General features: G+C 40.8%; 1 protein-coding gene across 14 annotated transcripts in view; it reads left to right on the top strand.

The window, feature by feature from the left end:
• Positions 1-4,252, top strand: part of Adgb (androglobin) — a 143,240-nt gene extending 138,988 nt beyond the window's left edge. For 9 of the 14 annotated variants that reach the window (XM_087651342.1, XM_087651334.1, XM_087651375.1 and 6 more), the window contains 2 exons: positions 549-732; positions 3,834-4,252. In XM_087651342.1, coding sequence (XP_087507468.1) covers positions 549-732; positions 3,834-4,022 — 373 coding nt within the window. In that variant the 3' untranslated portion in view covers positions 4,023-4,252. 14 annotated transcript variants of the gene reach the window in all.
• Positions 4,253-22,230: the final 17,978 nt, after the last annotated feature.

Raw genomic sequence — 22,230 nt, 5'->3', positions numbered from 1 at the left:
TTTTGTGTAAGGCATTAGAGCTGTATAATTTTGAAACGTAAATGTGTCAAGTATTTCATTATTTCAATCACCAACTCATTTACGTGACTTTTGTAAAAAAAAATTCTTTTGGACCTACATAAAGTCCTTATGATACCCACTACTCTCATTTCATGAAGTTATGTTTTCTCCAGAACTAAATAATAGAATTAATAGAGTCCATCACGCATGTTTATGTGTTTGAGAATGTTGTCATACTTGCTAACTGGATAAATTCAAAAGTAAACTCCACAAAATACTCAGTTTTGAACACCAGTTCTACAGTCACTTTATCTATTGATATACCTGAGTTTACTGACATTCTCCATAACATTTTGCTAAAATATCAATGAGTCAGTATACAGTACCTATCCCATTTTTTAAAAAGTTAACATTTTATTTTCTGCCATCCCTCACGTTTGGGTTGACTCACAGTTAGCAAAACTTTAAATTACTCTGCATTCTGAAGTAACATTCACTTTTAAGTTCTCAAATGATCTTTCCCCATTCGTTGGACGTTTCACACCCAGGAAAACAGCTGATGAGGCCGTGCTGCAGACAGATGAACTGAGTAAGCATCAGGCGATGCAGAAGGCAGAGGAGATCCACCAGTTCCGGCAGTACCGCGCCCGTATCCTCAGCATCCGAGACATCGACCAGGAAGAGCGCGTCAAGCTAAAGGATGAGGTTCTGGACATGTATGGGGAGATGCGGGTAAGCTCAGTAGTCCACCCGGCAACGTTTGCCAAGCTCGACTGTGGTAGTAAAAAGAAAGCAGACCTACTCGTCTGAGTAGAAAGAAGTCTTAATCTTTGGCTCTACTGTTTATCACCTCCCAGTAAGGAAGGGCGAATGTCCACGTATCTTAGTCATTCACAGCCTCCTTACAGCCCCATAAGCTATCCTAACAGGAATCTATCTTATGAGATGGATGTAGAAAACCACTGGAGGAAACCCCTTTACCTGAGCTGCGACAGACTGGCTGTGGGAGAATACCTTAGAATCTACCTGTTTGCTCGCAGCATTCACACAGAGTAACCCACAGGCCCAGCAGGCTGGCGCCCTGGATGTAAGGAAGAGAAAATGAAATGGAATCTAAGGAGGTTTCCTTGGTTTAGGTCTATTTGAAAGCCACAGATCAAAACCACAACCCTTCACTCTGGGTGGCCATTTTCCCGCCCTATTTCTGCAGCAGCATTGAGGTGCTTTATGTAGACATGGTCCAAAGAAAAGCTCTCTGTGCCATGGAAGGCCTAACTTAAAAAAAAGAAAAAAGAAAAGACTGTGGTACTAGAAATGGAGAACCACGGTAAACGTGTAAGGATTATGTCCATCTGTGATGACAGGGATTCATTGTTTTCCTGTTCCTTCCCTAACACTCTGCCATACACATGACTACACTTAAACATGCTCGTAGAGACACACAGACACACACTGTACTAACAGACATACAAATTCACACATACACGTAGTCACACACATATACACGTGCTGCACACACTCATACATACACATACAGTAGACACAAACATACACATATACACACACGCTCATACATACAGATACAGTAGACACAAACATACACACACACACACACACACACACACACACACACAGAGGCACTGAGAGCTATAGAACTTTCTAAGTATTTTATCCATCTTTGACCTTCTTTGTTATGGTTTGTCTGTTTTATTCTCTGGCGACAAACAATCTCACTATTTTAGTGTCTGATGCAGGAATCTGGCAAACTTGTTTTCTATAAAAGACAGTGAAATGTTTGTCTCTCTGGGCCCTATGGCTTTTTGTCCAGCACATATACGGCTTCTAGTTACTTCACCCTACCAATAATAACACAAAATCAAACATCATACATAACCGAGTGGAAATGCATCAAATAAGCAATACTTTGTTTAGGAAAAAATTCAAACAAACAATAGGCTTCAGCTTACCAAGCCCTGGCATTTCTCACTCTAGGAACAGGTTAATGCAGCTCAGTGGGGTTCCTTCTTATGCTTTTTAAAACACTGAATGAGGCTGAAAGACTCTTATTCAGAAGACTCTCCTGTGACCATTATGGCCGTGATATATAATACATAAGGCTATATGTAAGGGACCATGCTGAACCTTAGTTCAGCCATGACATTTCTATCTAGAAACAGCACACTACTGCCACGTGCATCTCATTGGTTAAAGCAAACCACGTGACCACTCCCAGTTTCAAAGATGGAGCCAACTTCGGTTGAATGTGAGCCATTCCACTTCTGGTACCTAAACATTCTGGCTGCTGTTAGTTTGCTTCAGCCCTATCGATCTAGTACAGAAGGCAAGAGGTTGACTGGAGCCTGAGAAAGAGTGAAGGATTTATCCATTGCACCAATGGCACAGTCATGCCTCGTTTTGATTTCTTAAAGTCATATATTCCTATGTATGTACTTCCTTATTCTCTAACATAGAAGTGTAATAGAGACTCGATATATGAAGGCATTTAAGTCTGTCCCTCCCAGAGAAGGCCTTTGTTCTGGATTATTCTTATGCTTTAAATGGAAGAGTGAATTGAAAAAAATGAATCGGAATCGAGTTATCAAAATTGCATATTAACAGTGTAACATTATTATCAGAAATAGAAAACTTCAAGGTCATTTGTCGTTGTGTTTTGTAGCTGAGCTAATGCAATAAACAGACAAGGGAGGTGTAGAGAAGACGTATTTACTGGGACAGTGAATTTAGAGCTTAGTCATTCGAGGGTGGGGTTCAAACACTCTTATTTTGAATGAAGCTATTTAAAGAGAAACCCAAGAGTAACACATTTCTGATCAAGCAGGAGAAAATAACTCTCTAAAACACCCCTCGAGTTTACTGGCATACATTCACCCGACTTCATACACGCCCTTAAGATGCTCGTGAGTTGTGCACTCTCTTTTCCCTAGGTGTTAGTGCTGTCATTTTATACCCATGAGTTGGCTTTAGGAATCCAATTTTAGCAGCATTATTGTAGTTTTATTTCATCAAAAGCATTTTGAAGTCTGACTCTGACAACCAGCTATGCCAGCCTCTCAATAAAAACATGCCAGTTGGAGAAATGTGGGGAGGGAAAAAAAAAAAAAAAAACCTCAAACAATTCAACATGAAGAGAATGCTTACCTTTTGAGAAAATTCTCTTTATGTTAGAATCACCCACTAGTCCTTGTTATTCCCTTGTACTGGGTTTGAGGCAGTAAGCAACACTGAGGCCTCCTGCACATTCAGAGACGAAAGAGAAAGTGAGAGATCAACCAGGGAGACAGGCGGAGTTAGTAACATGACAGCGAGCCAAGAGCCATCTACTGATGACAAAGAGGTTCTTAAATAGGGACAGAGTCAAGAAATAAGAGTGAATCCAGCTGTATGCTGCTGACCAGTATCCCAGCTCTAATATATCTTGTCAGAGCTGGAAAACAGCAGGCAAGCAAGTGATCTATTGAGCACAGTTGTGGCGTGACTGACAGATTGATCTAGAACTCATTGAGAGCAAAGTTTTGCCACCAAAACCTCTCTACCAACTTCTCTACCTTTGTACATTTTTTTTCCCCTCACGGATACTTTTTTTTTTTTCTTTTTGGTCATTCATCCCACGTTAAAAATCTCACTCGCCATGCATCACAGTTTTGTGTTTTGTTTATTCTTAGTAATAAAAGACAAACCTGGCTCCTGTCTTGAGTGACTTTCCCCTTTAGTCTGTCGGGATCAGGAAAGAGTAAAGGAAAGTCTTCATTTTTCTTTGTACTTCTGCATTATTATCCGTGAGACTGACCGGTGTGGGATTTGTCTGGGAACAGGACTCCGTAGATGAAGCCAGGCAGAAGATCTTTGACATCCGGGAGGAGTACAGGAACAAGTTGCTGGAGGCGGAGCGTCTGAGGATGGAGGCGTTGGCAGCGCAGGAAGCCGCAGTGAAGTTGGAGGCGGAGAAGAAGACCGCAGCCTCTGACCCACAGAAGAAGAAGAAAGGAGGAAAGAAAAAGTAGCGCCGCCCCACGTTGCACTATGCCACAGCGGGAGCGTCGGACGCACTGTCAGTCACGGTGCCTCTTGGTCAAACATTAGATCAACTGAACCAGAGAAAATGTCCCGCACTCATGGTTAATACATTTTAATGTTAACATGTTGGTTTTTGCTACAAAATATTTGAAGGCACTAGCTTCTCAAATGTTCTAATTTCATTAAAATCGTTAACAAATGCTCAAGTTGTAAGTAACATTCTGTGGTTTTCACTTCGAACTTCCCGCATTAAAATAAATCCCAGTGTTCATAGTGCGTGCATGCGTGTGTGTGTGTGTGTGTGTGTGTGTGTGCGTGTGTGTGTGTGCACGCGCACGCGTGTGTGTGCATGCACATGTGTGCATGTTTTCCTGCCGTGCATTTAGGGGACAGAAACACTTTGGAGAAGGGCTATCTCTTCTTCCACATCCTTTGAGCAGGGTATCTAGTTTCTGCTGTTTGCTGTGAACTCCAAGCTGGCTGGGCCACAGGCTTACAGATGAGATGACTTTGTATCTACTTGCCAACTCAGCATAGATTGCAGATGTGCTGACATGTGGCACTAGACATAAGTTCTAGGGAATTCTGACTCAAAGCGTCATACTTTCATCACAACCCCCTTGTATGCACCGAGGCATTTTATTTTTAATTATGTTTACATGTGTTTGTGTGTATGTCTGCAAAAGGGTCCTACCTGCAGAGGCCAGAATATGGCGTCAGATCCCCCAGTGCTGTGTCCTACCCTATGTAGGCTCTGGGAGGTGATAGCAGGTTTTCTATAAAAGCAGCACAGTTCTTAACTGCAAAGCCATTCCTCCAGTCCCCTGAACTTTTATCCAGTAGCAAAACAAGACCCTAAATAAATCAAGAAGATTACTTTGAAAAAAAATCAATGAAGGTAGGTATGTATATCCTTAAAAGAAGCTGCTTCAAATTTCGAATATTTTAGAGTTTTGGTTTATGAGTTCTTAATAAGTGCGTCATTATTTTGAAAAGCTGAACTTTAGTAAAATAATTCATTACTGAGCAAAGTGGTTCCAGAGCAACTGACAAGGTGTCAGGACTCAGAACCTGGCAGTGAGCATGGGGGCCTGGCAGAGATACTTTGGTTTTGTTTTGTTTTGTTTTGTTAGTTATTTCTTTACTTACATTTCAAATGTTATTCGCTTTCCAGGTTTCCTTGCACAAGCCCCTATCCCTTCCCTCTCCCCTTCTTCTATAAGGGTGTTCCCCTCCCAATCAACCACCCCCTTACCACCTCCCCCGACAATCCCCTATATTAGGGGTCCAACCTTGGCAGGACCAAGGGCTTCTCCTTCCATTGGTGCCCAACAGGGCCATCCGCTGCTACATATGCAGTTGGAGCCATGGGTCTGTCCATGGCTTTGGGTAGTGGTTTAGTCCCTGGAAGCTCTGGTTGGTTGGCATTGTTATTCTAATAGGGTTACAAACCCCTTCAACTCTTTCAATCCTTTCTCTAATTCCTACAACGGGGGTTTCATTCTCAGTTCAGTGGTTTGCTGCTAGCATTGACCTCTGTATTCGACGTGCTCTGGCTGTGTCTCTCGGGAGAGATCTATATCCGGTTCCTATCAGCATGAATTTCTTAGCTTCATCAATCTTATCTAGTTTTGGTATATATATGGGCCACATTTGGGGCAGGTTCTGAATGGCCATTCCTGAGTCTCTTCTCTAAACTTGGCCTCCATATCCCCTCCTATGGATATTTTTGTTCCCCTTTTAAGAAGGAGTGGAAGTATCCTCATTTTGGTCATCCTTCTTCTTGAGCTTCATGTGGTATGTAGATTGCATCTTGGCTAATATCCACTTATCAATGAGTGCGTATCATGTGTGTGTGTGTGTGTGTGTGTGTGTGTGTGTGTGTGTGTGTGTGTGTGTTTTGTGATTGGGTTACCTCACTCAGGATGATATTTTCTAGTTCATTCCATTTGCCTATGAATCTCATAAAGTCATTGTTTTTGATAGCTGAGTAATATTCCATTGTGTAGATGTACCACATTTTCTGTATCCATTCCTCTGTTGAAGGACATCTGGGTTCTTTCCAGCTTCTGGCTGTTATAAATAAGGCTGCTATGAACATAGTAGAGCATGTGTCTTTGTTGTATGTTGGGGCATCTTTTGGGTATATGCCCAGAAGAGCTGGGTCCTCAGGTAGTGCAATGTCCAATTTTCTGAGGAACCTCCAGACTAATTTCCAGAGTGGTTGTACCAGACTGTAGTCCCACCAACAATGGAGGAGTGTTCCTCTTTCTCCACATCCTCGCCAGCATCTGGTGTCGCCTAAGTTTTTTATCTTAGCCATTCTGACTGGTATGAGGTGGAATCTCAGGGCTGTTTTGATTTGCATTTCCCTGATGACTAAGGATGTTGAACATTTCTTTAGGTGCTTCCCAACCATTTGGTATTCCTCAGCTGAGAATTCTTTGTTTAGCTCTGTACTCCATTTTAATATAGGGTTATTTGGCTCTCTGCAGTCTAACTTCTTGAGTTCCTTATATATTTTGGTTATTGGCCCTCTATCGGATGTAGGATTGGTAGAGATCTCTTTCCAATCTGTTGGTTGCCATTTTGTCCTAATGACAGTGTCCGTTGCCTTAAAGAAGCTTTGCAGTTTTATGAGGTCTCATTTATCAATTCTCGATCTTAGAGCATAGGCCATTGGTGCTTTGTTCAGGAAATTTTTCCCAGTGCCCATGTGTTCAAAACTCTTCCCCACCTTTTCTTCTATTAGTTCAAGGGTATCTGGTTTGATGTGGTGGTCCTTGATCCACTTGGACTTAAGCTTTGTAGAGGGTGATAAGCATGGATTGATTTGCATTCTTCTACATTCTGACCTCCAGTTGAACCAGCACCATTTGTTGAAAATGTTATCTTTCTTCATTGGATGGTTTTAGCTCCTTTGTCAAAGATCAAGTGACTAAAGGTGTGTGGGTTCATTTCTGGGCCTTCAATTCTATTCCACTGATCAACCTGCCTGTCTCTGTACCAATACCATACAGTTTTTTTTATCACTATTGCTCTGTAATACTGCTTGAGTTGAGGTGAGGGATGGTGATTCCCCCAGAAGTTCTTTTATTGTTGAGAATAGTTTTCACTATCCGGGGTTTTTTGCTATTTCAAATGAATTTGCAAATTGCTCTTCCTTTCCAATTTATATCACTTTGACCTCCTTTTGTTGTCTGATTGCTCTGTCTAGGACTTCGAAAACTATGTAGAATAAGTAGGGAGAGAGTGGGCAGCCTTGTCTACTCCCTGATTTTAGTGGAATTGCTTCAAGTTTTTCTCCATTTAGTTTGATGTTACTGGTTTGCTGTATATTGCCTTTACTATGTTTAGGTATGATCCTTGAATTCCTGATCTTTTCAGGACTTTTATCATGAAGGGGTGTTGTATTTTGTCAAATGCTTTCTCAGCATCTAATGAAATGATCATATGGTTTTTATCTTTGAGTTTGTCTATATAATGGATTATGTTAATGGATTTCCATATATTGAATCATCCCTGTATTCCTGGGATGAAGCCTACTTGATCATGATGGATGATCATTTTGATGTGTTCTTGGATTTGGTTTGCAAGAATTTTATTGAGTATTTTTGTGTTGATAGTCATAAGGGAAATTGATCTAAAATTGTCTTTCTTTGTTGGGTCTTTGTGTGGTTTAGGTATAAGAGTAATTGTGGCTTCATAGAAGGAATTCGGTAGTGCTCCATCTGTTTCTATTTTGTGGAATAGATTGGACAGTATTGGTATGTGGTCTTCTATGAAGGTCTGATAGAATTCTGCACTGAACCCGTCTGGACCTGGGCTCTCTTTTGTTGGGAGACTATTAATAACTGCTTCTATTTCTTTAGGAGTTATGGGATTGTTTAGATGGTTTATCAGTTCCTGATTTAACTTGGGTACCTGGTATTTGTCTAGGAAATTGTCCATTTTCTACAGATCTTCGAGTTTTGTTGAATATAGGCTTTCGTAGTAGAATCTGATGATTTTTTTTGAATTTCATCAGATTCTGTTGTTATGTCTCCCTTTTCCTTTTTGATTTTTTTATTTTGGACATACTCTCTGTGCCCTCTGGTTAGTCTGGCTAAGTGTTTATCTATCTTTTTGAATTTCCCAAAGAACCAGCTTTTGGTTCTGTTGATTCTTTGTATAGTTCCTTTTATTTCTACTTGGTTAATTTCAGCCCTGAGTTTGGTTAATTGCTGCCTTCTACTCCTCTTGGTGTATATGTTTCTTTTGGTTCTAGAGCTTTTAGTTGTGCTGTCAAGCTGCTCATGTATGCTCTCTTCTGTTTCTTTTTGAAGGCACTCAGAGCTATGAGTTTTACTCTTAACACAGCTTTCATTGTGTCCCATAAGTTTGGGTATATTGTACCTTCATTTTCATTAAATTCTAAGAAGTCTTTAGTTTCTTTCTTTATTTCTTCCTTGACCATGTTATCACTGAGTAGAGTGTTGCTCAACTTCCTCATATATGTGGGTGTTCTGTCATTATTGTTATTGAAGGCCAACCATAGTCCGTGGTGATCTGATAGGATGCATGGGATTATTTCTATTTTCCTGTATCTGTTTTGTGACATATGGTCAATTTTGGAGAAGGTACCATGAGGTGCTGAGAAGAAAGTATATGCTTTTGTTTTAGGATGGAATGTTCTATAAATATGTGTTAAGTCTATTTGCTTTCTTCTATAATTTTGTTGAATATATTTACTGGCCCTTTAAGTTGGGAATCTTCATTCTCTTCTATACCTATTATCCTTATGTTTGATCTTCTCATTGTGTCCTGGATTTCCTGTATTTTTTGGGCCAGTAGCTTTTTCCATTTTACATTATCTTTGATGGTTGTGTCGATGTTTTTCTTCTGCCCCTGAGATTCTCTTTTCTATCCCTTGTATTCTGTTGGTGATGCTTGCATCTATGACTCCTGATCTCTTCCCTAGGTTTTTCTATCTCCTGGGTTGTGTTCCTTTGTGCTTTCTTTATTGTTTCTATTTCCACTTTTAGATCATGGATGGTTTTGTTCAATCCTTCACCTGTTTGGTTGTGTTTTCCTATAATTCTTTAAGGGAATTTTGTGTTTCCTTTTTAAGGGCTTCTAGTTGTTTACTTGTGTTGTCTTGTATTTTTTTAAGGGAGCTATTTACGTTCTTTGTAAAATCATCCATCATCATAATAAAATGTGATTTTAAATCTAAATCTTGCTTTTCTGGTGTGTTTGGATATCTAGTATTTCCTCTGCTGGGAGAACTGGGCTCTGATGATGCCAAGTAGTCTTGGTTTTTGTTGCTTAGGTTCCTGTGCTTGCCTCTAGCCATCAGGTTGTCTCTGGTTTTAGTTTTTCTTGCTGTTTCTGACAATGGCTTGACCCTCCTTTAGGCCTGAGTGTTAGCACTCCTGTAGACCTGTTTTCCTGTTTTCTTTCATCTGGTTCTGTGAACAGAGTGTTTTTGCTCTCAGGTGTTTAGTCACTCAAGGCAGCTGGCTTTCTGCTCACTGTGCAGGCAGGAATTGGAAGGGTTCTGCCCCTGACTGCTCCTAGGTCCCTGTGCCCATGAACACAGATGACACTAGGCAAATTCCTCTTGGATCAGGAATATGGGCAGAGAGTATTCTCTAATTTCTCAGGAGTGTATGCACTTCTGAGGGTCTAGCTCCCCCCCACACACACACAGGATTTAGGTGCAGGGACCTGTTTGACTGGTTCAGTTCAGTTCTGGGCACAGACATGGACAGTGGGTTCCTGCTGCTGACTGGTCCTATATTCCTATGTCCAGAGGCACTATGCAGTTTCTTCTTGGGCCAGGGATGCGGGCAGAGGTAGGCAGAAGTGGCAGTCTGTCCTGCAGTCTCAGGATTGTCCCCACTTCTTGGTGTTCAGCTCTTTCCCCCACGGGATTTGGAAAAACAGACATTTGTTATGTACCTGGTTTTTTGTTTGTTTGTTTGTTTGTTTTTTATACTGCAATGAGAAGATCATCTGGGGAGAAAAGTGGGGACATTTCTCTCCAGAAACTTCCAGCCCAGCCTCCTGATGAAAACTACCATAGTACTTTTTACTCAAAATTGCTTCACTTTGATGGATGCCTTTGGGTTATTTAACAAAATCTTTGTTTAAAGGATTTAACTTAGCCTACATGTTCATGACCAAATGACTTTTGACAAGGGTACCAAGAATTAAAGACACAAAAGGGAAGCCTTCAATAAATGATCTGGGTGAGGTGAGTTTCCAGAGAAAAATGAAAATAAAAATCAAACAGCTACACCTGTGTTTCAACCAAGTTTTTACATACTGATCGACAGCTTAGTTCTTCATGACTGTGGAGAATTGGAATGTTTCAAGCCAAAGATAAAAGTATGGGCAGATTTTAGTCTCTTAATAGCTACTCATTACCATGTGTGTGTCTCGCTTCCTTTTGACTCTCAGACATAACCTCCCATCCAAGTACTAACCAGGTCTGACATGTGTAAGGTTAAACCTTTCTGGTTCAGATAGGAGACCATTAGCATTTATCGACCCCAAAGCTAAGATTATCTCCCCATAACCTCTAAGACACAGAGCAGAAATTTCCCCACTCTGTTGTCTTCACCAATGATTCTGGAAATGCATTGATTTGAGACTTCTATCCACTAATAACAGTGGGAACATTACATTGTGGTCTCTCTAGTTTGATCATTATGTATCTCATATATATCAAGTTATCTCACTGTGCCCCATAAATATATATAATTAATATATATCATAAAAGACTAGATGACACTGGCTGATTTAACATCTTCTTTTTCTGTTCGTTTTGTTGTTTGTTTGTGTGTTGAGACAATGTCCATATGCAGCCAAGGATGGCCTAGTACTTCCCACCTTTTTCTTCCTCTTCCTGTGTGGTGGCATTAAAGGCATACGTTACAATTTATTTCTGTAGCAAGGAACCCAGTTTCACCCATTCCAGGCAATCCTTCTTCAAACTGAGTCATATTCTCCAGCCCTGACAAAAGTCTCTCTATAGATAAATATCTAGTAGTTACAGAACACTTTAGAAGTCACTTTATGAAGGTGTTTTATTTCAATTTGTTGTCATAAAGCTTTTGTCCAGTTAATTACATAACAGATAGTGCTTTTTTTTTAATTTAGAAAAAAAAATAGTTCCTACCCACAAGTGTATTTTCTCAGAATAGCACCAGTGTATTTTGAAGGCCCTTGCTATTTGAAGCTAACCACTTATTTTTTCCTCTTTGGTTGCACCTATATGGCTACACTACCACATGGGCAAATAGTCTAATTTTGAAATAACTGATGACGCCTGAGTCGTCACGACAGTGAGAACCAGGTGTAGGCTTGCAAGATTTAAGAAAAAAAACATACTCAGGTCTTCTGTGTTAAAAGAATGCTGTCCAGGCTTTGCTGAGATCTCCTTATATACCAGAGACAAAAGCTGTGGAAAAACAATAAAGCAGGTGAAAATCCCCCACCAGGAAAACAGACAAAAATCTGCATCTTGGAAAGTCGGGGCTCAAAAACAGGGGCCGAGAGCAGCTGCCAAGGGTAAACAACTTCTTGCCATAGCAGGCTGAAAGGCTCAGTGAGGGGGAAGGGAAACACCCCAAGGTAGGGCCCAACAATTCCCCCCCTCTTTTATTTTTTTTAAGTAGCACCTGTCTTAGGATCAATCAGGGGTTCCAAAACTCTTTCCCATCCCTGAATACCCTGCCAGTCCTCAGGGTTTCTGTCTTAGGCAAAAGGTTGCCCATCTTTGGCTCACTACTTGTCCTACAAACTGAGCCCAATTCGGGCCGATGGATTATTCCTGGCCAATGAAAACCAAACCTGTTTGGTTTCAGCCTGAGACTGGATCTGTTGGTACTTAAAATGGCACAGCAAAACAGCCCAAGGGCAGCTGCTAAGAGCAAGAAATCCCAGAATGATGGATCCTAACCATCCTTTAATGAGATGTCCAGCGTATTTAAGAGCTTCAAAGAGACTATCCCCAGCAAGAGGTGTTACCCAGATTTCATAAATCTATGGAATATTTACAAAGGTATAATTCCATGGTCTAGCAAGATAAGCATTTAAATCCCCAACGGCTTTACTGCTGTTAAGGACCTTAATAGGGGTTACACACACAGAATAATAAAAGGTAGAACAAGATATAACATAGGTTTCGTAGAGAAAGTCCAATTGTTCCTGCAGGAGAGCAGTTTGATGGTTGAGCTTAAGAATGACCAACTGAATATGATTGTTAATGCTATTCTGCAGAGTCAATGCCGTGGCGACCTTTCCAGACAACATATCCACAGTTCCAGTGACAGCTGCCGATTGAGATATGGCCACACTGGCCACTGAAGCAGCAGTGGCTGAAATGGCGATGGCAGCAATGACTGTCACAGTAATGCAAAAGTCTCTTTTATGCCTGTAGAGTACCACTGGGAATCAGCCTTCATCCAGAGGTATGGGGATCACACCAGGAACTCGAACAATCAATGCAAAATCTTCCTGTTTCCAGCAATTGGTCAGTAGACAGGACCTGGAAGAACAATTGAGAATCTCCTCCCTTGACACTGCCTCAGTCCCATTCCAAACCAAAAAAGAAAAAAGGATGCCAACACACAATGGCACAGATTTCAGAAAATTTTTACTCTCCTTAATTGGGCTAAAATGTAGGGAGGTTTCAAAAATATCAGATACACTTCAAGAGGCAGTACTCAAAGGCCCAGGCCAGCACCAATGTGTTGGGCTAGGAGGCAGATAACTATCATTTCTTACAAGACTAATGGAGTACAAAATATCTCTCAATCCTATAATACTAGCATTGGTAGCATTAATATGCAGCAGCTTCAAAAGGTAAAATAATATTAGATACATAAACACTATCTGTATAAATATTGCAGGGTTCTTTGGGAAACAAAGATAGTGGAAAAAGAAGGGCCTTTAATTCAGCCAACTGTGCCGAGACAGAATCTCTCCACCTTGCCCCCTGAAAGGACCACAGCGTGCCGCTTAGAAGAACCATCAGTGGAAACTAATCTGGCCTTACTTAAAGGCTGTTTTATTTACTATAGAGGGAAAGATCACAGTGTGTAACTTAAAAAAACTGACCAATTTTATTTTCAGGATAATGGTTATCAAAATGACTAGTAGTGGAACATGAAAAATGGACCAATCATCAAAAGTTCTAATCAAATTACTTACCTGTTCTTGATCATAAGGTAAAATAATGATTCTTTGAACAGGTTGCATAGTCAATACAGCTCCCATATCATGAAGAACATCCCTTCCCCATAGATTAACAGGAATATTATCAATGATAAAGGGTTGAAAATATCCCATATGTCCTTCCTCATCTTTCCATTTAAGTATTTTACTACTTTTTCAAGGAGCTATAGCTGTCCCCACTCCTTGTAAAGTACGTAATGACTAATTACATTCTTAGTTGCTTCTCCTGTTAAAGCAGTTGCAACCAGAAAGTCTGAGAAAGTGTCAACAGTCACAAATCTAGAAATACCAGATTACTGTCTTTAGTGATTACTATATTGATGCTATAAAGAATGAGATTATCTAATTGTTCCTATGCAAGGCCCAAAATCTGCCTGGTATATAAATCTATTGTGACTTTGCCCTCACTAAGGGGTCCAGACAATCCAGTCTGAGTTCTTAAATGGCTTATAAAGGAACAGTTCACTTCTCTTAAATCAGTTGTATTAACATAAGTAGTTGTAAGTTTCGAGGGTTAACAGTATCTAAAAGAGGAAAATTTTTAATCAATTGCAAACCATAAGCTACACATTAGCTATCAATATATGAATTGAAAGCTTGATATTTTTAATATTTTAACAACAGTAGCTACAGCATGTAATTCAATAATCTGTGTTGAAGCAGGGGGAAAGTCAAGAGAATAAACATGTGATCCAATTGCATGTGTTGCCTTCTCATTAGATAACCAATTGGATTGCTGTTTGGAATAAGGCATGTTTTATCAGGTTATTTTTCTAAAATACTTCCATGACTCAATCTTACAATTCTGTACATCTGGCTCAGTTTACTTTCTGTAAAGCTATTCAGTCACCCCTCAGTTAATTGTCTAGGGTAAGAGAATTTGCATCTTACTTGTGGATATCAAACAAAGGCTTAAGTCCTACTGTGGTGAACTTAACATATCTTAGAAGATTTTAATAATAATTTAAAGTATAAACTATCTTGAATTTTCTGAACCACAGTTTGTTTAGGATATAAATGATGTCTCAAATGTTGAAAAGGAATATTGAATCTTTTCTGGAGCAGCAGCTACTCCCCCAAATTTAAAGCACGTTGTAAGAGTAAACACTTGTAGTAAAATTAGAATGTCTAGATAATGAATACTATACACTGAAAGATTCAAAGTCTTAACTTCTTGTATTGAAGCAGGGACAAAAATTTGTACATAATATAGGGCCATAAGTGGTTTCTCAAGGCAAAACTTTCCAATGGTATCACTTCATGGGTTCTCCAAAACTATAAACAAACTCACTGAATGAAAATCTTTCACAATCACCAGGACGTAAAGAAACGGCATAAAAAAATCTTTTAAATCTATAATAATTCTACATGTATTTATTGAAATAGCAGTTGGAATAAGCAAACAGGCCATGATGCTCCTATAAGTTCCATAGCCTCATCAACCCTTCATAAATCCTGTAACAATCTCCACCTGTTTGATTTTCTTCCCTTAATTACAAATATGTGTGAGTAAGAATCCTGAACCTATCTGTGATCGAACTGTAAACTGTAGCCAATGTAACACTGGCAATCATTAACCATAATCTTTAAGTTTCCTTGTAATACCAGAGCACAACCATAACTTTGGAAAGCAAAACTCAACCTCTAACAAACCATCTATTCTCCAAAATCCAGTCTCTCCAAAACACCAAGTCCTTCCTCATGCTTTAAAGTTTGACGGTCAATTCTTGCATATGAATGAACAATGGTGCAGGTTCTAACACCTCAACAAAGAGACACTGCCCTAAATTCTTTTATAAGTCTGGTTTCTATTATATTGTTTATTAATTATATTAAGATATTATCCCAATTTAGACCTGTTTCCCTGGGTGGGCTCACACCACCTGTTGTCTAAAATTACTCCATCCGAATTATCAGTTTTAAGCCAACTTTATGTTACCAATGTTAGAAACTTTTAACCATATCCAATAACTTAAAAGCTAGTAACCTATAACCAAGACATGTAGAGCATATTATACACTTAAAACCAATCAGAAACAAAAAATGAAGTGGCTACACATATCTTTAATACTTAGATCAAACACCACTTTTACTTTTTCTAGCTGTAATTTTAAAAGAAGCACCTTGTCACCTGTTGAATCCAATAATCAAAGTCAAAGATTTTTTCTAAGAGAAGCAGCCATCAGCTCCATTACCATAGAAGCTGTGAAACTACTGGTGCCTTTAGGATCAGCTAGTGTAAACATTTAGCCAGCCCCCTGGGGAGCTTCCCCAGCTGACCTAGGCTCCTAGCTACAGATGCAGGGCTCCAAAAGTCAATTGAAACTGCTTTTTATTTATTTGTTCCCTTCTTGAAAGGAGTTAAAACTAAATCAAGGGGTGAATCAACCAGCATTTAAAGTTTTAACCATTTTTTCTTTTAAACATGAAACACAAAACATTCAAGCAACAAGAAGCAAAACCCAGGCATAAATTGATATACATGGACAGCTTGGTGCACCAAGGACAGACAATAGACATAGAGGAAAAGAACTAGATGGTGTCCCACCAAAGGGACCCAGATATCCTAAAGGACCCAGAACCAGAAATAAGCAGTTCTCCAATAGGAGCGAACAAGGAGGCAGGATGTGTCTCTTCCTCCTTCTCTCTCAAGGAGAGCTCTTAAAAAGCTTAAGCTCATTTTCCTTCTTTTGCCAAAACATCTGCAGAGAGTCCAGGAGGACTGTTTTTCTAAAAACCATTCTCTCTCTTGTCTAGGATGTAAACTGTCTCTAGTCAGGGTTCAAAGACTAAAAGCATCTATGAGAATTGACTTCACTTCTCTAGATTTTAGCATAACTCTAAAAGAACACATACACAAAAACATTTTATCATTATTACCTTGTCCCTTTTTACAAGGTTTACTCACCACTTGCTCAAATATTTATTTTTCTTTGCACATGCTTTCAATTCCCACGGTCTTTCAGAATCCTGCTTTCTGAGGCCTTTCCTGGCCCATTTCCCCCAATATGTCCCTCCTTCTTCACAGGTCAGCTTCTTGGGACAATCTCGTCAAGTTGTCCTCTCTTTCCCGATCTTGGTAGGACCTCTATTTGACGACGCCTGCATTGTCATGACACTGAGAACCGGGTGTAGGCTTGCAGGATTTAAGAAGAAACACATACTCGGGTCACTCATGCTAAAAGACTGTTGTCCAGGCTTTACTGAGATCTCCTTATATACCAGAGGCAAAAGCCATGGAAAAACAACAAAGCAGGTGAAAATCCCCCACCAGGAAAGCAGGCAAAATCTATGTCGTGGAAAGTCCGGGCCCGAAAACAGGGGCATAAACCACTTCTTAACAACAACAAGCTGAAAGGCTGGGCGAGGGAGAAGGGTCCCAAGGGAAGTCCCTGCCCCAAATCAGAGACTAAGAGCAGCTGCCAAGGGTGTAAACAACTTCTTGCCATAGCTGGCTGAAAGGCTCAGCAAGGGAGAAAGGAAACACCCCAAGGTAGGGCCCAACAAATATCAAAACATTTAACCAATCATATATGTCTGTTCATGATTTGGCCAGATGGACAAGCATATCTGCAATCTAATGAGACAAACAAGTATGCCTGTGATTCAACCAGACATATATGCATGCCTTTGATTTAACCAGACATACGTGTTTACTTGTAATACAGCCAGGAATGCATGTGTGTCTGTAATTTAACCAGACACACATATGTGCCTATGACTTAACCGTTAAACAGTCATATTTGCATGCTTAAAATTTAACCAGGAATATACCTCTGCCTATATTTTAATTAGATGTACATATGTGCCTATAATTTAACAAGGCATGTGTGCTTATAATTTTACAAAATTCTTGTTTTCTTTAATCTTAAACTGAAGATGTCTTGTTCACTTTGTTAATTACAAAAGCCCACTCCTCTAATCTGCTGATACTTTTCCTACTGACATTTCCTATTTTCACCAAGCCAGAACACATGTGGATGCTTCATCACCACACGGTCCTATACAAAGAAACCTCCCAAAAAACAAGTGACTTTGTGAGTATTCTAGGTAAACACCTTATGTACTAGAGAATGATTGATTGCATCCGTGATTAAATCATGATTAGTTAGCCAATCCTTGACTGTTCTGCATATATACGTCTATCATTTAAACTCTATTTAAACCTGAAATCCAAATCAGAACCCCAAAGACGGACACAGGAAGTCTTCTGGGACTCTTCTCTCTTTGTTCTTTTCTTAAATATCACCAAATTCAGTAAATTTCCTTTTTCTGGCTTTAATTATTACTCATCTCTTTAATTATAATATTGAGGAAGGGTGGCCAAACTCATTAGGGTGGCCAGAGCCCAGGTTTGTACCCTAAAACTGCAATGTCATCACTTTGTGGAGTGATATTTATCCCTTGTCATGAAACACAGTCACAAAATGTGGAAATGACACAAGTTTAGATGCTCTTCAGGCTGCCAAAGCAAAAGGCATGGATACCTCCCTTAAACTGAGGGATTCCGTTCTTTCACTTAGCAACTCCTTGATAACATCCCATCCTGGTTGTATTTAAAAATCATGATAGTTTGAATATGCTTGGCCCAGAAAGTGGCAGTATTAGGAGGTGCGGCCTTGTTGGAGGAAGTGTGTTACTGTGGGGATGGGTTTTGGGAACCCTCCTCCTAGCTGCCTGGAAGACAGTCTCTTCTGGTTGCCTTTGAATCAAGATATAGAACTCTTAGCTCCATCTCTAGCACCATGTCTGCCTGCCTGGATGCTGCCATGTTTCCTGCTATGATGATAATAGACTAAACCTCTGAAACTGTAAGCCAGCCCCAATTAAATGTTTGCCTTTGCAAGAGTTGCCTTTTTCATGGTGACTCTTCACAACAATGGAAACCCCAAGTCAAACATCCTGAAAACGAGAGAGATAGACTAGTCAAGTTTAGGCTGGTTTTGCCTGCATGCACAGTAAGGCAGTGTCCTCAGTGAATTACTAGGGAGAATCTCCTACTTAGCATCTTATGCCTACGAGCAACGAGAGATGCATCTGATTAAAATGATTTCATTTTATGGCAAAAAAAAATCAAAGGGGCATATGCATTGAAGAAACACAAAATCAAACTTATTGAAGCCAAGAGACCACCTATATTCTACTTCTCTAGTAGTCAGCAGTTCCTCCTCGTAAACTCCACATAAGAGAGGTTATAAACAAGATCATGGGACCCTTGAGTGTTTGTAGGCTTCTTCCAGGGTCTGGGGTGGGGGTAGCTTGCAGTGTATTGATCTACATGGTTGCCTTACCTTTACATAAAATTTCCTTTAAAACTCTTCAATCTTTGGACTGAAGAAGAGAAGGATTTTCAGGTCTTCTAACCAGATCCCAAGAGTCTGGAAGCACCCGGTTCAGATAGCAGCCTCCTGTAAGAGTTACAATTTGCTTACCATCCTAGGTAAGAATGGAGGTTTGTATAGCAAACACCAGCTGCTCTCCAGGCCAGTAAACACAACACTACATGACTAGGAGCTCAGCACTCATGATGTGCAGGACAAACAACAGGGTTGGTAAAGAAATATCTAGAACACTGGATTGTTATGTAAGGCTACAAAAGAGGAACCCATTGCTACAAGGATTCTCAAGTCAGTCATGTTCCAAATGCCGAGGGTCTGAAATGTACCCTCGATTATTTTAAATCAGCACAGTAATGTTCACTTTCATAAAGAAAGTAAAATTATTTTATTAGTGTTCCTTTCCGGGCGGCTCTTCCTATCTGTTTTATAACATGGCTAGACTTTTGTGGTTAAAAACGAATTAAAGAAAATTTGGTCATGAGGCACCCCAAAGTTTGCTGAGGTGTGAGATGATTCAGAGCCTCAGATACAAGGCTGAGTAATTCAGTGTCTTCAGCAACCCTAACCAGAGAGCGTGTAAAAGTAAGGAAGCCAAAGGGAAAAGTTTACTGTAGAGGGTGAAGTCAGCTCAGGCCTAACTGAGTATGTATGTGTGCATGCGTGCTCAACATGTGTGGCGGGCACATACTGTGGAGCCCCTCTGGAGGTCAGAGGACAACTTCGTCAGGTTGGATCTCTTTCTATCTTGTGTTCTAAGACAAACTAAGACACTCAGGCTTGGATAGCATGCGCCTTTACCCACCTCTTGTCCCACCACCGAGCCCTCACTGTTTTTTGAACAAGACAGAACAAAAGCTATATTTGGTAAATCACCAGAGATTCAAAGCCTTCTCTTAGTTTTCTGTAGTCTTTCTTTTCCATTTCGCCCTCCCATTCACCCTCCTTCTCTTAGCTGCTAGGAGACAGACAGGCTCTTTACTTGCATTTCAAGAGAAGATCTCCTGCTTTATGTTGTTTTGTGCCTTTTATCCTCCAGGAAAAGAAATTAAAAAGGTTTATTCATTTTTCTGCTATGGGTATGAGTGTTTTTCTTGCACGCACAAAGATGTACTTCACGCATGCCTGATGCTCAAGGAGGCCAGAAGCAAACATCAGATCTCCTGAGACTGGACTTTATTGATGGTAGTGAGCTGCTGTGCCTATGCTGGGAACTGACTCTGGTCCTCTGCATATTCGGCCAGCACTCTTTTTTTTTTTTTTTTTTTTATTAACTTGAGTATTTCTTATATACATTTCGAGTGTTATTCCCTTTCCCGGTTTCCGGGCAAACATGCCCCTCCCCCCTCCCCTTCCTTATGGGTGTTCCCCTCCCAACCCTCCCCCCATTGCCGCCCTCCCCCCATAGGCTAGTTCACTGGGGGTTCAGTCTTAGCAGGACCCAGGGCTTCCCCTTCCACTGGTGCTCTTACTAGGATATTCATTGCTACCTATGGGGTCAGAGTCCAGGGTCAGTCCATGTATAGTCTTTAGGTAGTGGCTTAGTCCCTGGAAGCTCTGGTTGCTTGGCATTGTTGTACTTTTGGGGTCTCGAGCCCCTTCAAGCTCTTCCAGTTCTTTCTCTGATTCCTTCAACAGGGGACCTATTCTCAGTTCAGTGGTTTGCTGCTGGCATTCGCCTCTGTATTTGCTGTAGTCTGGCTGTGTCTCTCAGGAGCGATCTACATCCGGCTCCTGTCGGTCTGCACTTCTTTGCTTCATCCATCTTGTCTAATTGGGTTCGGCCAGCACTCTTAATCACTGAGCTATCTCTTTCAGTCTCTGTTTTGTATACCGTGTAAGCAAGCTACCAAAGAATATTGTCCTTGATAGTTTGTCTGACACCAAATGGGGGTTACTCTGATAACTCCTTCCCCTGCAGTGATTTTCCTGGGAGGGTTCCCAGCTTGAGGGCTGAAGTAGAAACTTAAAGGTTCTTTGGAAAGTCAGTTAGATGGTGTTTCGATGGGACAAACGCATGAAGGAACGTTTCGCTAAAGTGAACACCGGTGAAATACTAAAGCAGACTCATGAAGGAAGGTTTCACTGAAGCAGACCCAAAAGGGAGGATGTTCTGCTAAAGCGAGCGTGCGAAAGGACACGTGATGAAAGATTCTTTGCTAATGACACACATGTATTGGTCGGCCTTATACTGTGTCATCAGCTGTATTTGTCAGGAAGCCAAAGAGAGAAATTCATCAAAAACCTTCTGGTGGTGTGTTGTAGCTGATTGGATGCACATGATGAGGCAAGACCTGTGCTGAGGCAGGGCACGTGGAGGACATATGATGTTTGGAGGGTGTGAAATAGGACTCCACGGAGTGACCGAGCTAGAGCTTGGCTTGCTGGTACAGCTAGCTGTGTGGGTCTTGCTTCTTCACTGGTCTTTGTGGCCAGGCTGGGGCCTGGCTGTCTCTGCTAGGTCTTGTCACCACTGTTGACAACCTTACTCTACCGAACTGAACTGCTGGTGTCTGTGAGGTGTTTGCAAGTAGATGGAGCTGCCATTGCCTGCTGACCTGTAAACTGAACTGCTGGTTCCCAGACGACACAGATGGGAGCTGCTCCAAAGCATCTTTCCAAAACGGTCCACTCGCCCCATATCCTTTCTTTCCCACTACCTCTAATGGGTGGTGGGTTACAAGGAAGGCTCAAGCGTTTATGAACCATCATTAAAAATAAGATTAAAAAAAAATTAAAGTTACAGAGGGTAGAGGTGAACGGTAGACTATTGTCTCACTACCTTGCCTGGCCCCACTGATCAGTGCGCACAGCTAGTGAGTTGAGTACACGGTCATTCTGTGATCATGAACACACTGTCATAGTCTCTTGGCCAAATCTCTTCTCCATTCAAATTGCAAACAAAAAACAGTATGAGAAGGCGATGTTTAGGAGATGATCCGGATTTGTACCGTACTTTAAAAACGAACACCTTCATATTCAAATGAAAGGGCCTATTTTTTTTTTAACTTTGAGATCCCAAATTAGAGACCCATCTTGATGTGTGCAAAGAGAAGCTGAGCTAGACCCAGAAAATGTGATCAGTCCAGATCCTTGGTTATAAAACAAAGTTAGTGACTTACTCCTCTCGCTCGGGAGTTGTAAGCTGCACTGCCCGATGCTCACTGCCCACTGCTCACTGCCCACTTCTCACTGCCCGCTGACCGGCCTCTATTCCGCCATCATGGTCTCTCTGGAACCAGTAGCCAGACTAAGCTCCCTCTTCCTTACGTTGTCATTGATCCTTGTGCTTTTTACCACAGCGCAGAAGAGTAGCTGATACGCCCACTTTGGTTAAACTTTTTTTCGTTCTTAGATAAGGTCTCATCAAACTGCAAAGGCTGGCCTTGAACTTCTGATCCCCACAGTTGTGGCACCAGTCCTATCTCTCTTCTTTACCTAACATTATTAACTTGGAGTCATTTGGGAGCTTGTGGTTTACTTCTAAGAAACTATTTAAAAAATAAAGTTACACCACGGGGACTTAAGGGCACAGTAAAACATTAAGCATTCAGGTAAAAGACTCAGAAGTGGTAATAGAGTTATGTAAAGAGCCAAGTTAACTGCTTCCTCATTTCCCACCTGAGCTGTGTTA

This window comes from Rattus norvegicus, chromosome 1 (assembly GCF_021556685.1).
Source record: "Rattus norvegicus strain SHRSP/BbbUtx chromosome 1, alternate assembly SHRSP_T2T, whole genome shotgun sequence".
Taxonomy (NCBI): Eukaryota; Metazoa; Chordata; class Mammalia; order Rodentia; family Muridae; genus Rattus; species Rattus norvegicus.
This window is presented reverse-complemented; position numbering and strand designations above follow the sequence as displayed.